We start from the raw sequence: 12,421 nt of genomic DNA, 5'->3' as shown, positions 1-12,421 counted from the left end.
GTTCGTTGTCGGCAGTAGTGACGGGGAGGAGGCAGAGGAGGTAGAGGAGGGAGCGAGTTGGGAGGAGTGGTGACCTTGGACGCAGGAGCAGGAATGAGTGGAGATGCCAGCCAGTACATTACGGGTGTATTAATTGTTTTTATAGCTATTTTGCATTTTAATATTACATATTGTACATTACGTTACAACAAAACTACCATTTATTTCTGAGAACATGGAAATGTAATATTTTTGCTGAAATGATGTACGTATTACAGTGGAAAGTGGGATAAAATTGTGACGAAAGCAATGACTTTTTCTTTCGTTCAAAAGATGTTACCGTAATCGCTTTTCGAATGGTTTTCAGTTGTGGGATTATAAGGCTAATGATAGGATAGAATATTATTGTAATACAGTATGAGTACAACAGTTTTTTAACTGAAAACCATTCGAAAAGCGATTACGGTAAAATCTTTTGAATAACGAAAGAAAGCGAAAGTCATTGTTTTCGTCTTTCCACTGTAATATGTACGTCATTCCAGCAAAAATATTATATTTCCATATTTATTTCTGAGAATACCTATATTCATTCAGTCACAGTTAAGGTAAAATATACTTGTGATGTAATATTCTAATGAAAATACCAGGTATTTAGAAATACGGTATCGTAGTTTTCTTTTGTTTCAAATTTAATTAACAAAGATTGATGTTTCAAATGTAATGAACAAAAATTTATGTACAGTATCTATAAATAAACTTTAAAAAATGAATACTCTATGTTTTACATCGTCCTGTGCATACCATACCATGCATTTGGCTACTTTGGGCTTGCTATAATGACGCAAGAGATCTGCCCTAGCAACTGTACCGACACTCACAGCTGGTGGTGTGTTGGTGCATCGTTTCCATTGTTTACTGGTGGTTACTAGTAAATATTTTTCAACCTAACGAAACTATTACCCGTTTAGAGGTCGACCCCCAATTTTTTGCCAAATAATTTGGTCTTAAAAACTTGAACTACACACAGGTATATACGGTAAATAAGGACATGGGGGGCCAGGGTTTTGGGGGGGGGGCAGCACATATAAGCGGATTTTTAACATCCACGGGTATCTCTGTTACGTAACCCCCGCGTATGTTAAGGGCCGACTGTACTGTGATCCAGCGCAACATTAACTAAATTCTAAATGAATAAGAGGCAGCCCCAAACTATATCACTCTTTTACATAAAACATCTTAAAAACCAAAGGAAAAAATGTCACTATCACTAACATCTAAACGGAACCAAACACATACACTTGCAGAAAAATAGAGTACATATAATAAGAATTACAGGTATTTCCTTTATACAATATTGACCCAACCCAGTTTCTGCCTTTTTTTTTCTCAGATGTTGTACAGTATATGTATGAGTGTTGTCTGTCACAGGTGTTTCTACTCCTTGACCATGACATCAGTGACTGGCTTTGTGCATACCACGACACAATAATGCCCCTCCAGTACTACCTGCAACCTCATGACATACGAAAGACCCGCCGACTGAGGGGCAGAGCCTCCCGCACATCTCGTGTGGGTACTACGTGTTGTGCCATTCTGAGATTACCTCATCATAACTAAATATTGCGATGTAAAATTAATTAATTATAACCTTCCATTGCACCATCAGCAGTTTCTTGACAAACACCAAAGTTAAATTGGTGTAGTTTGGTTTCAGCTGCTTGCCAGAGAATAAGATTACAAAAGACATTACAATCATTTATTTTGTGTACATAGAATAAAGGAGAGAAAAAAGGGTAGCCAATCACTATGCTCCTCTAAATCATGGGTTGTGCATTCCTCCCAAACCTTACTCACCAATGACCAACTGATTACAAGACAGAAGTGTAGGAACACCAAGACTACTGTACTATACTTTTGTAGTTGCTGGTGTGAAAACATAACTTGTGGGAGGCTGCATGCAGGTTTTCCCCTGAGTGTGACAGTTTGGTCATACTGTACACTTATTTTCATCAATCTACTACCAAGGATCATCATCTGATAGCAGCCTCCGTTTTCTGGCTGTGTTCATGTAAGGACGAAGGACAAATTCGGTATCCGCTGCTCGAGCCTGCTCTATGGTTCCCATAATAATACGAAACACTGAAAAAAAAAATTAAAAGTTAAACATTGAGGCATTTAAAATAGAAGAGTTAATTGAATATTAAAGCCATATTTTCTATTCCTAAATACATGTACATAAAATCCCAGTTATCTGCTGGTATATAGGCAACCAGAAGATTCAATTAACTGGTACTAAAATGAAATAATAAAAATTCCTCCAAAATCAGCGAGTATATACCGTAAGTTTGAATACCGTGTGCAACTGGGATGAACTGCCATATTTATTGCTATGATACACAATAAAATCAATACATAGCATTATATAAAATACAATAGCACAAAATTTAGTACAAAAAATAGTTCATTCCACACTCAAACCATCCTTTGGGCGACGTAACCCACTTCCAAGAAGTTGACTCACAGACGTGTGGCTGCTGCTCTACACTGTGTGAATGCCATGACGTCACATTGGGAGGGAACATGTAGTGCACTGCCTCCACATTCATACACACCCATGTTCTTAATTTTTCTTATTTTATATTATATTTCCTTTATTTCTAAGCCACATTAGATCATTGTAGATTTTTTGACCAACATTTTTAGTTTCATTACAAGTAACAATATACAAGGCTGGTGAGTCAGCTACGAGTTGTAGCCAAGGTCTTGGCTATAACCACCTCCATACACATTCACTTCCCACACATACTCTTCATTTTTCTTATGTTATATTATATTTCATTTATTTCTAAGCCATATTAGGGTATGGCAATGATTTTTCAACAGTTTCAATACAAATAACACAAAACAGCAGCCTGACTGGTGAGTCAGCAACATAGTTATAGCCCACGTTTACTTCCCACACATTCTACACACTCATGCTCTTCATTTTTCTTATTTCGTAGTTTTTTATTACATTTTCTTTATTTATAAGCTACATTGTTTACATAGAGTGGAGTACGTGTTACAGAAGTCCGTTTTTCAGAGACACGAATTTGTGAGGTCAGCTGTGTATTGAAGGATTTATTGAGGATCCTAAGAGTGAGTTTCAACTACTGTAATCAGAAAAACTCCATCCGGCACCTCTCAATCCCCATAGATGCTGGATAACTGTGATTCTAATGTTCAGGTATCCCTTGCTATACCAATGTTCACTATGTGAAGCTTCGTTTATCCAAAAATTCTATTCTTACACCTCTTTCTCAATATTTTAAAGCGATAATTGCTTCTGTACAAAAAATAAGGTCCATATTCAGCTCCACACATACATTCACTTCCCACACAAACACACCCATCCTATTTCTATTGGCTGACTGACAGCACCTTTGAAAATCTGAAGATGATTTGTTGCAATGCTTCTTTGTGATGTGATTTGTGACTGTAAATTACTACAGTACAGCTCCTCCCCGACTTACGACCTGCCTCAGTCGTGCCAAAATTTGGTCAAATTACGTATTTCCGAGTCCCAAAGTCAGTACACAGAAAATTTTTTAGTTTGTAATTCACTTTAAAATGGCTGGCAAGCTTAAAAGTGAGTGTTTGTGGTGCTGAGAAGAAAAAGAGACACCCATTTTAGATTTTCTATGTATTATTTCCGACTTACGACCATTTCGACTTATGACCTGGATTTGGGTCCCTAACCCCATCATAAGTCGGGGAGGAGCTGTATGTATATTTAGTAGATTTTCAGTAGTACCAATTTTTTGGGAGTAATGAATAAAATAAAATTTATGAAGATTAGTTTTTACTGTAAATAACTGTTTTTTAGTTTATAGACAGAGTCAAAACTTACCCCAAGAACAATCAGCTTAAAATAAAGTCAGCATATCCAAAAGCCTTGCTACAACTTAGAATATCATATGTACAGTATTCCCATCAACATGTAAGGTAATACAGTATATTATATGTATAATAAGTAATGGCATTAAAATTGGGTGCAGTCTTAAAAAGCCTTGGCTTTAGTTTTGGCTTCTTGACCTTTTAAATGGCCAATGTTACATGCAGAAGCATAGGCCTAAATAATAAATACAGTATACAACTAACATTTCATGCTGAAGCGCGGGCCAATCTCTTTAAGGTCATAGTCCTTCCCTCCATCAACCTTCTTGAAAGTGTGTTGTCTGAAGAGGATCCAGTCATCCCAGTTGGTGAATGAAACTATTCTCTGACTGTCATCTTTTGGAACTGGGAACAGGTACTTGAGAATATTTAAAGTCTGAAATATAAATACAGATACATTTATATTAAAACTACAGTATTTATGAAAGTGGTGTTAACAGACATATAAGCACTGATATGAAGGATAGTGACTGCCCTACTAAAATGACCACAATAACAAGAGTAACACTTCTACTACACATAAGCTAATGCTTAGATGTATGGGTAATGGCTTCCTTACCCGGGTTCCCAATTTTGACTTGAAGTTATGGAAGATGAGGTGTGGGTACTGCTCCGACATGGTGCCAATGTTAGGAATATCATGACGCATCACAACGTCTGCCAGGGTGAAATAAGCTGTTGGGCCATTGGGAAGATGACTTATCACCAATCCATCTGGATTGCCCCTGTGGAAAAATTAAATTACACTAATATTGCCCAAAAAAGAAAAACAAACAAAAAGAGAAACACAAAGAGGTAAAACTAAAGGTGCATTCATGATAAAGGTTTATTATACAGTACTACTAAATCATGGTCTGGGTGGTTAGACTTGTAGAGGGCCTAGTTGATAACAACTACACAAGCCTGTAGCAAATAAATTTCCAATATGTGAGGTAGTTTACAGAGCACTTGGTGATAAATGTGTGAAGACAGTTTAATCAAGATACTCAAAACCTAACCTAGGCCACTGAATTCAATATTTAAATGAATATATTGAATAATAGATGCAGTCATTAAACCAATTACACAAATCAAAACCTAATTATCTTGAATGGATGAAAATATTGCCAGCTAGGCCAGTCATGCTAAGGGTCATATTGCACATGTACAGTCCTAAAAAAATGTATGTGTATTGTTAGATTATCTGTTGCTGCAATCTGAAACGCAGGACAAAATGCTTTGATATGTTGCTCAGTGCATCATCATAAGTTGGTATGCCTGTTTGCCATATCAGCAACAGCTAGAGATGGGGGTAGGGCTGAGGGAGGGGGTCATCCTCGTATGACATACTAGATACTTTAATATAACAAGAAATCCATTAATGTATGTATCGTGCTGGGTAGAAGCAAGGCATATGTATACTTAAATATACATTAAATGGAAGTATTTGGGAACATCATAACTGAGACCAAGACCTCAAAAAGCACATTTCACCATTAAATTGTTGTATTAATGGAGTTTCATTCATACTGAGTTTCACAATATGCCTACTCATGTTGTTCATGGTGTAGGATTTATAAAGAGGGAATAAGCAAACAGTACTTGATATTAGAGTGAACAGCTACAGCAATACACAATATATCAATCCCATGTACACTTGGTAAAAAAAACTACAGCTATATCTTTACAAATCTTGTATGAAACAAAATGACACCACAAACGTAGGTTTTTGATAAACGCCCACGAGGGATACCTCACACTGGTAGCCCTGCATGTGGTTTGTTCAGTTCAAAATTCATCAGAGCCCTCATGAAAGATACTTTTTTTTACTGAGTGTACACATGGGATCTGCCATGTTACTGATATGTACAGTAGCTAAAACAACTACAGGTACTCCTCAACTTACGACCACTGCAGTCGTATAAAATATTTTTCAAATTACGTATTTTCGGGTCCCGACGTTAGTGATCGCGCTGTGTACTGACAAAATTTTGTTTGTAATTCCTTTTAAAATGGCTGGCAAGCGTAAAAGTGAGAGTTCTCGTTGTGCTGAGAAGAAAAAGAGACACCCATTTTAGATTTTCTATGTATTATTTTTGCATTTTCGACTTACGACCACTTCGACTTACGACTTGGTTGTCGGTCCCTAACCCCCGTCATAAGTCGAGGACTGACTGTATATGTGCAGGTGGGGGTCGATATGCTCCGAAATTTTACGTGTGACTAATGACAGCCCTCATATACCAAAATTTATCGCCCATGGTCTCATATTGTGTCCCACAAAGTAAGCACCGATAGTTGACTTAGCTACTGTACATTGTATTGGTTTAACACCGAAATAAGGTTTCAAATCAAAGGACTTGCATGCAACAAAACCAACCCCCGTTCACTTTTAGTAAGATATTTGTGGTTGTAATTTTCAGTGTGGCACCAGTTGTTTCATGGCACGTAACCCATTGTGATACTATGGGTTCGCCATGCTATCTCAGCGTTACATATACTCTCGTTGTGAAGGGCAATGATAGAGCCTCAAACACCTTGCGATGTCTCCTCGATAATGCCTCACTTCATTTGATGTTAGATCCTATTGATGACTGGAATGGATTTGGTATCCATTTATGATATCCGCTACAAGTCATGTTATAATATATGATCTGAAGCCTTGGAGGAATGACATCTTTCGAAAACAAATGTACTCATTCACGATCAAAGGTCGCGGATGTAGAACTACAAACTGTCCTGAAACAGGTCGAGTAACTTTGCTTGGAAAGCCTCATATCACAAAGACTCCATGGCTTAAGATAAGTTTTGGGGGACTGTACATAAACAGAAGACTATACTGTAGTCATCATCTCTGTCATGATCAAGTATATGTATATCAATAACCAATACCATACCTTCTAGTGATTAAGATAAACAATGCTTTATGCATGATGGTTGGGTTATTGTACAAGTTAAATTGTTATGAGTTGTTATAATACAAATCTAATACAAAAACAACAACAACAACAGTAAACTGACCTGGTTTCATGGAGAACAACAAAGTCTGTGACCTCATTTGCCCGGCAAGCGTCTATAAGTTGCTTGCTCTCGTAGTTACCTCGATTTATACGTTGAGAGTTGGGAAACAAAATTTTTATCTCCTGTAAAGAATAAAAATATTTTAATCTTTTAATCTCCCTAACACATTCCTCAGTAACATTTAGTAAATTTTTTACTCATGGCAAAATTTATTTTGAAATGTTTTCTTGTGTAGTAGTAACACTTTTTTCAAGTCAAGCATATGTTTTGCCTAATTTTCTCAACTGTAGAATGAATATTCCATCAACACATATATACAGTGATATATATATATATATATATATATATATATATATATATATATATATATATATATATATATATATATATATATATATATATATATGCAAGTAAATCACTGTAGTTGCGCGTGATCCAGGTATATGCTGATATGCTGATAACCACAAGGAAAGAAGAAAACACGAAGTTCCCAAGCGCTTTCGTGTAACTCACATCTTCAGGGGTGAGTACAGACTAAGAAGAAGTACAAAACAAGGTGTATATATACAGAGGAGGGTGAGATCAGGTCCACAATGGTCAGGATTTAGGTAATGACCCTACTAATCTTTAAAAAACACTGCAACGGTCGGTAGTCAAGTCAGAGGGTAAGGTGAACCCAAGCTTCTCACCTGGTTACAAATCTTCTTAATTACAAAATTGTCCAGTTTGAACATACCATTACTCAAATTCATGTTGACTGCTTCGGTATGTTTAATGAGACTAGATTCTATTATGTTCCTACTGTCAATTGAATTACAAGGAAATATTGAGGAAGCATTGCATTGACTGGGATAATGCCTCCTCAAAATATATATATATATATATATACTGTATATATATATATATATATATATATATATATATATATATATATATATATATATATATATATATATATATATATATATATATATATATATATATATATATATATATATATATATATATATATATATATATATATATATATATATATATATATATATATATATATATATATATATATATATATATATATATATATATATATATATATATATATATATATATATATATATATATATATATATATATATATATATATATATATATATAGTCTAGATAAAACTTGGACAAACCTTTGCAAACTGTTTGAGTTTTGACGACGGGTCTCTTGATGTGGTTACGACAACCTTGGGGTCGTCTATTCCTGCCCACCTGTACTCATCATCGACATTCGTTGAGCCACCAGCTGCTTCTCCACCCAGTTCTACTGCCAGCTGGGGCCCAGGGTCATCCCAGTCACCATCAGCCATCAGTTTCAGAGCTTTAGACTGCAGGGTAGTGGGAATTTCTTTGCCCTCTGGAAGTAGTATATCACATTATATTCAGACAGTGAACAAAACATAATACTGTATTGAAGAGAGAGAGCTTCAGGGTTTCCTTAGCTCCCTTTTCATACTGCATGCCCATGATATATTATATGTCTGAGCTCTAATAGATAAAATGCTGTTCTAAGATTTGTCCTATTTAATATTTTCACTTTCAACAAATATTATTATTTGTTTTACTCTTGCACGAGGGCCTGACTGCTGGTCAATCACAAATTCAAGTGATGTATGGGCCAGTTCAGGTGTTCCTCTTAACTGGTAACTAAATTACTGCCTCAACCTTAATTAATTTGTATCCACTTCATTGCTCAGTCATTGTACAGTAGTTCATCTTGTTTGTACAGCACTGTATTATTATTTACATTACATAAATTGCCACATTTTCTTTTCTTTACACTCTTCAACTGCTCTTAGGAACCCCTACCCATACAATAGTGACACTCCTGTAGACTGTGGATGCTTGATGTTGCAAAGTCCTAATGAAATATTAAACTTACAATATTCAGTAATTCCAATGGAAATAAAAGACTTGTAAAAACAGTAGTGGTGAATTACCTCGAAGAGATTCTTTGATCTTTTCCTTCCTTTGCTGCATGGTTGCATGACGATCCTCTATGCTTTTGCGGTAAAGATATTCTCGACGAAGCCTAGCTTGTCGTCGCAGGCTAAATTCACTCTGCATAAAAATGTGTACATGAATTTTGAGCATTTAACAAAGATACAGTAAAGTACCTAAATCTAAAATAATAATAAACAAAATACTGAAGTAGTAATCACTAAGCATAAGAGACTGATTCTGAGTATACGAAGCCAGTCACGACCTACATAAATCCAACCTTCTTTAAGATCCCTGAGGTAGTTTGGATAGGTTAGGTTAAGTCTAGCCGATTTATTTTGTCAGCTACTTTTGGTGACAGCACAAAATTTTGTACAGGTATCCCTTGTTATCCGAATGTTTGCTATCCAATAAGTGCATTCTTACACCTATTTTTCACTATCTGAAAGATGGCCCAATAGAAAATTCAATCTGTACACCCCTCCTCACCCCCCAAGGTGAGCCCTGACCATTCTCCAGTAAGGTAGCTAATGTACCAATTGTACAGTATATTTTTAGTATAACAATTACTTTGCAGTAGTTAGATGCTAAACTACAGTAGTAAGGCAGGTTTTTTTGGTTGTCAGTGAATAAAATTAATTTTTTACGTATACTGTAATATTGGAGTTTTCTTTTCATCGAGGAACAGAACACTATTATTCCCAACTGGTTTTCAAGAAACTTAACCCATTTGGATAACGAGGGACACCTGTACAGAAATTATACCTTGAACAACTAATATTGTTGGTAATTGGGAGAGGGGGGGTCATTTTCCATATTGTCTCAACTGCAACAGAATTGAAGGTCAGATTTGATTGAAACAACATAAAGTACACTAGGAAAATCTGTTTTTGTTAGTAGTTTCTGTGGTCGACAAAAAATTAACCTTTACCAAATAAAATAGCAGAGGAAGTAAAGTATATAGGACTGAAGGCAAGTACCGGTATGAACCGTAGATTGAAACTAGGGAGAGAACAATACAGGGAAAACATGATTGGAGACTTGGGAAGTGACATCAAGGGAAGGTATGTAACTTTAAGAGATAAAGAAAGAACTCAGAGCTCACGGTACTTTCTATCTTAACTCAATGACACGGAATACAGGTACAGCAGCCATATGTGAAATATTGTCTATTGGTACAGTAGCCTAATGCACAAACGTGGTGGGGAGACTATACGGTACAATGATTTACTAAGACGTACTTCTTTCTGACTTACATAATATAACCTAACCAACCCTAATCAAGTAATCATCAACAACACATCCATCAATTTGGCTGCTGTACTGTAACTATATTCAGTATATTTGGCATACAGCTGCTGTTCCTGTATCCACTATGTAACTTATATTAGTGAAAGGGTAAAATTATCTTTTCGGTCATCCAAATATTTGGAACCTCACCTAAATGGTAAAAATCAGTCAAGGCACTGCTTCTCAAATGCAACCAAACCAAACCTACCAAACTTTGCAGAATGACCGAAACGATAATACAGTAATACTACCAGTGAAACAAGGAATTAAGAGAAGAATAGAGGCCAAGACCTACTTGTTGTTTCCTAAGTAAATTCAGTTGTTTTTCTCTACTCCTCCCTTACAAATTTTGAGTTTTTCTGCACCAGAGGCACTCAAACTATCCAACCAGGAGCGAACTCGTAACAATGGTTTTAAATTAAACAAATTTAGATTTAGGCGCAAAACAGGTAAACAATGGTTTGGAAATAGAGTAGTGAATGAATGGGACAAGCTACCAAACATCATCATTAACTCAAATACACTGAATAGCTTCAAACATAGGTTGGATGGATATATGAGCAATAGGGGTTGGGTGTAAGTGGGACTGCCCAGTAAGGGCCAATAGGCCCACTGCAGTTTCCTCCACTCTTATGTTAAGTATCTAGTTATTTAATTCCCCAATTTTATGGCTCTAATCCAGTCATTAAGATGTGTACCCTACAATAGACTACAAAAAATTATATCGTGCCTACATACCTAACACAGCTAAAAAGTGAATATTCACTGTATGCCTATTATATTACAAGGATATAAAAAATGCTTACCATTATATTGTAGATTCAATTCAGCTGCATGCATACACGTGCTGTATTGGGTAGTAGCTAAATACTCGTGGGTGTAGGTACACTGTAGACGTATTTTAATTACCTGTTTGTTATACACCGTAACAATATATTACTGTATAATAAATTACTGTTTGATATGATTTATGTTTAATTTGAGTATTCATACACTGTAGTGGCTTAGCTGAATGCAGTACCTTACTTCCCTAAGAACTAGTTAACACTTCAATGTTTATGTCTGGCCTGTGCGTGTCGTCGTCAAATACAGTACTTTAGTTTTGACAGTTCTCATCTTAGCAAGGATTAATGTTCATATAAACTCAAAAGTAAAATAAACTTCCAATGCATTATTTATGTTAAGAGCATAATTTTTTAAAACTATTCGAATTTGAAACAGGAAATTTATTGTCTCGTATCATCGGCAGTATGAACATAATTTTTCAGCTGTTTCACAGACTCAAGTCGTTAACAAACATGATACATTAATTTTCAGCTTTAAGTGCCTGTAGTAAATGCAAGACGTAATCTAGTCAGTAGGATAGCGAAAACGACATATTAGGTTTACTGAAATCATCGTATACCAAGTACTAAATTCCTTTTACATTTAATTGAAATTTGAGAATATATGAAAATTTTGGTACTGTACTGCAATTTTAATGCACAGTAGATAAACGAAAGTATGATAAAATAATGCCTATTAATTAGTCATAATCCTTGAAAGAGGCAACCAACATATTAATCTCTATCAGTATTTGGGTACAAACCTGTCTACAAAACAGACAAAAAATTCCACATATATACAGGCAAGAATTAAAAAAAAATTATATTCCCGTGTCATAACTAATAAATAAGTAATACAGAAAATTTATGTCTGTAAGTGATTCTCCGTGCTACTGGCGATGTGGGGCAGCCTTCAGGAAAACATGAGCATAAAATTTTTTTTAGCTCTTCTTGAAATTCGATACCACATCCACCACAGTGCTGTGCAGGCTGTCCAACTGAAAAAAAATCGCAATCGTGTTACTGATGACCTTTGTAATAAAATTAGAATTAGACAAAAAGTATACAGTACTGTACATTGAAAATATGAACTTCTAAATCTCGAAAGCACCAAAATAATTTTACTTTGCAGTACAGTGTATTTTATCCTCTTCGATCGCCAGCTCGTGTCTGTGGCCTTAGATATCGATCAAACTAAGATATACTGAAAACAAATTTGGCAATGTCTTTTGGTGTTGATCGCAGTTCTCGGCAAAAGTTATTAATACACTTTTCCAGTACGGTATTTTCTTTTTTGTTGCAAATTTTAACACCTGTCTCTACACACACACACACACACACACACACACCTGTTGCCGGAACCCGATGTTTATTTCCTGGGACGTTTTGAACAGATCCTGGATGTG

General features: G+C 35.6%; 1 protein-coding gene across 1 annotated transcript; it reads right to left on the bottom strand.

Annotated features, from left to right (window-relative positions):
- Positions 1–1,721: 1,721 nt before the first annotated feature.
- On the bottom strand, positions 1,722–11,265 carry LOC121858687 (U3 small nucleolar ribonucleoprotein protein IMP4-like). The gene is made up of 7 exons (XM_042355265.1): positions 10,998–11,265; positions 8,901–9,021; positions 8,094–8,317; positions 6,916–7,037; positions 4,475–4,640; positions 4,120–4,291; positions 1,722–2,118 (listed from the first exon to the last, which is right to left on the bottom strand). Exons 1-7 carry the CDS (start codon positions 10,998–11,000, stop codon positions 1,997–1,999), a joined length of 930 nt encoding a protein of 309 aa, XP_042211199.1. The 5' UTR covers positions 11,001–11,265; the 3' UTR covers positions 1,722–1,996.
- Positions 11,266–12,421: the final 1,156 nt, after the last annotated feature.

Source organism: Homarus americanus, unplaced genomic scaffold, assembly GCF_018991925.1.
Source record: "Homarus americanus isolate GMGI-L3 unplaced genomic scaffold, GMGI_Hamer_2.0 scaffold74, whole genome shotgun sequence".
NCBI lineage: Eukaryota > Metazoa > Arthropoda > Malacostraca > Decapoda > Nephropidae > Homarus > Homarus americanus.
Note: the sequence above shows the minus strand (reverse complement) of the source record. Positions and strands in the feature narration are given on the sequence as shown.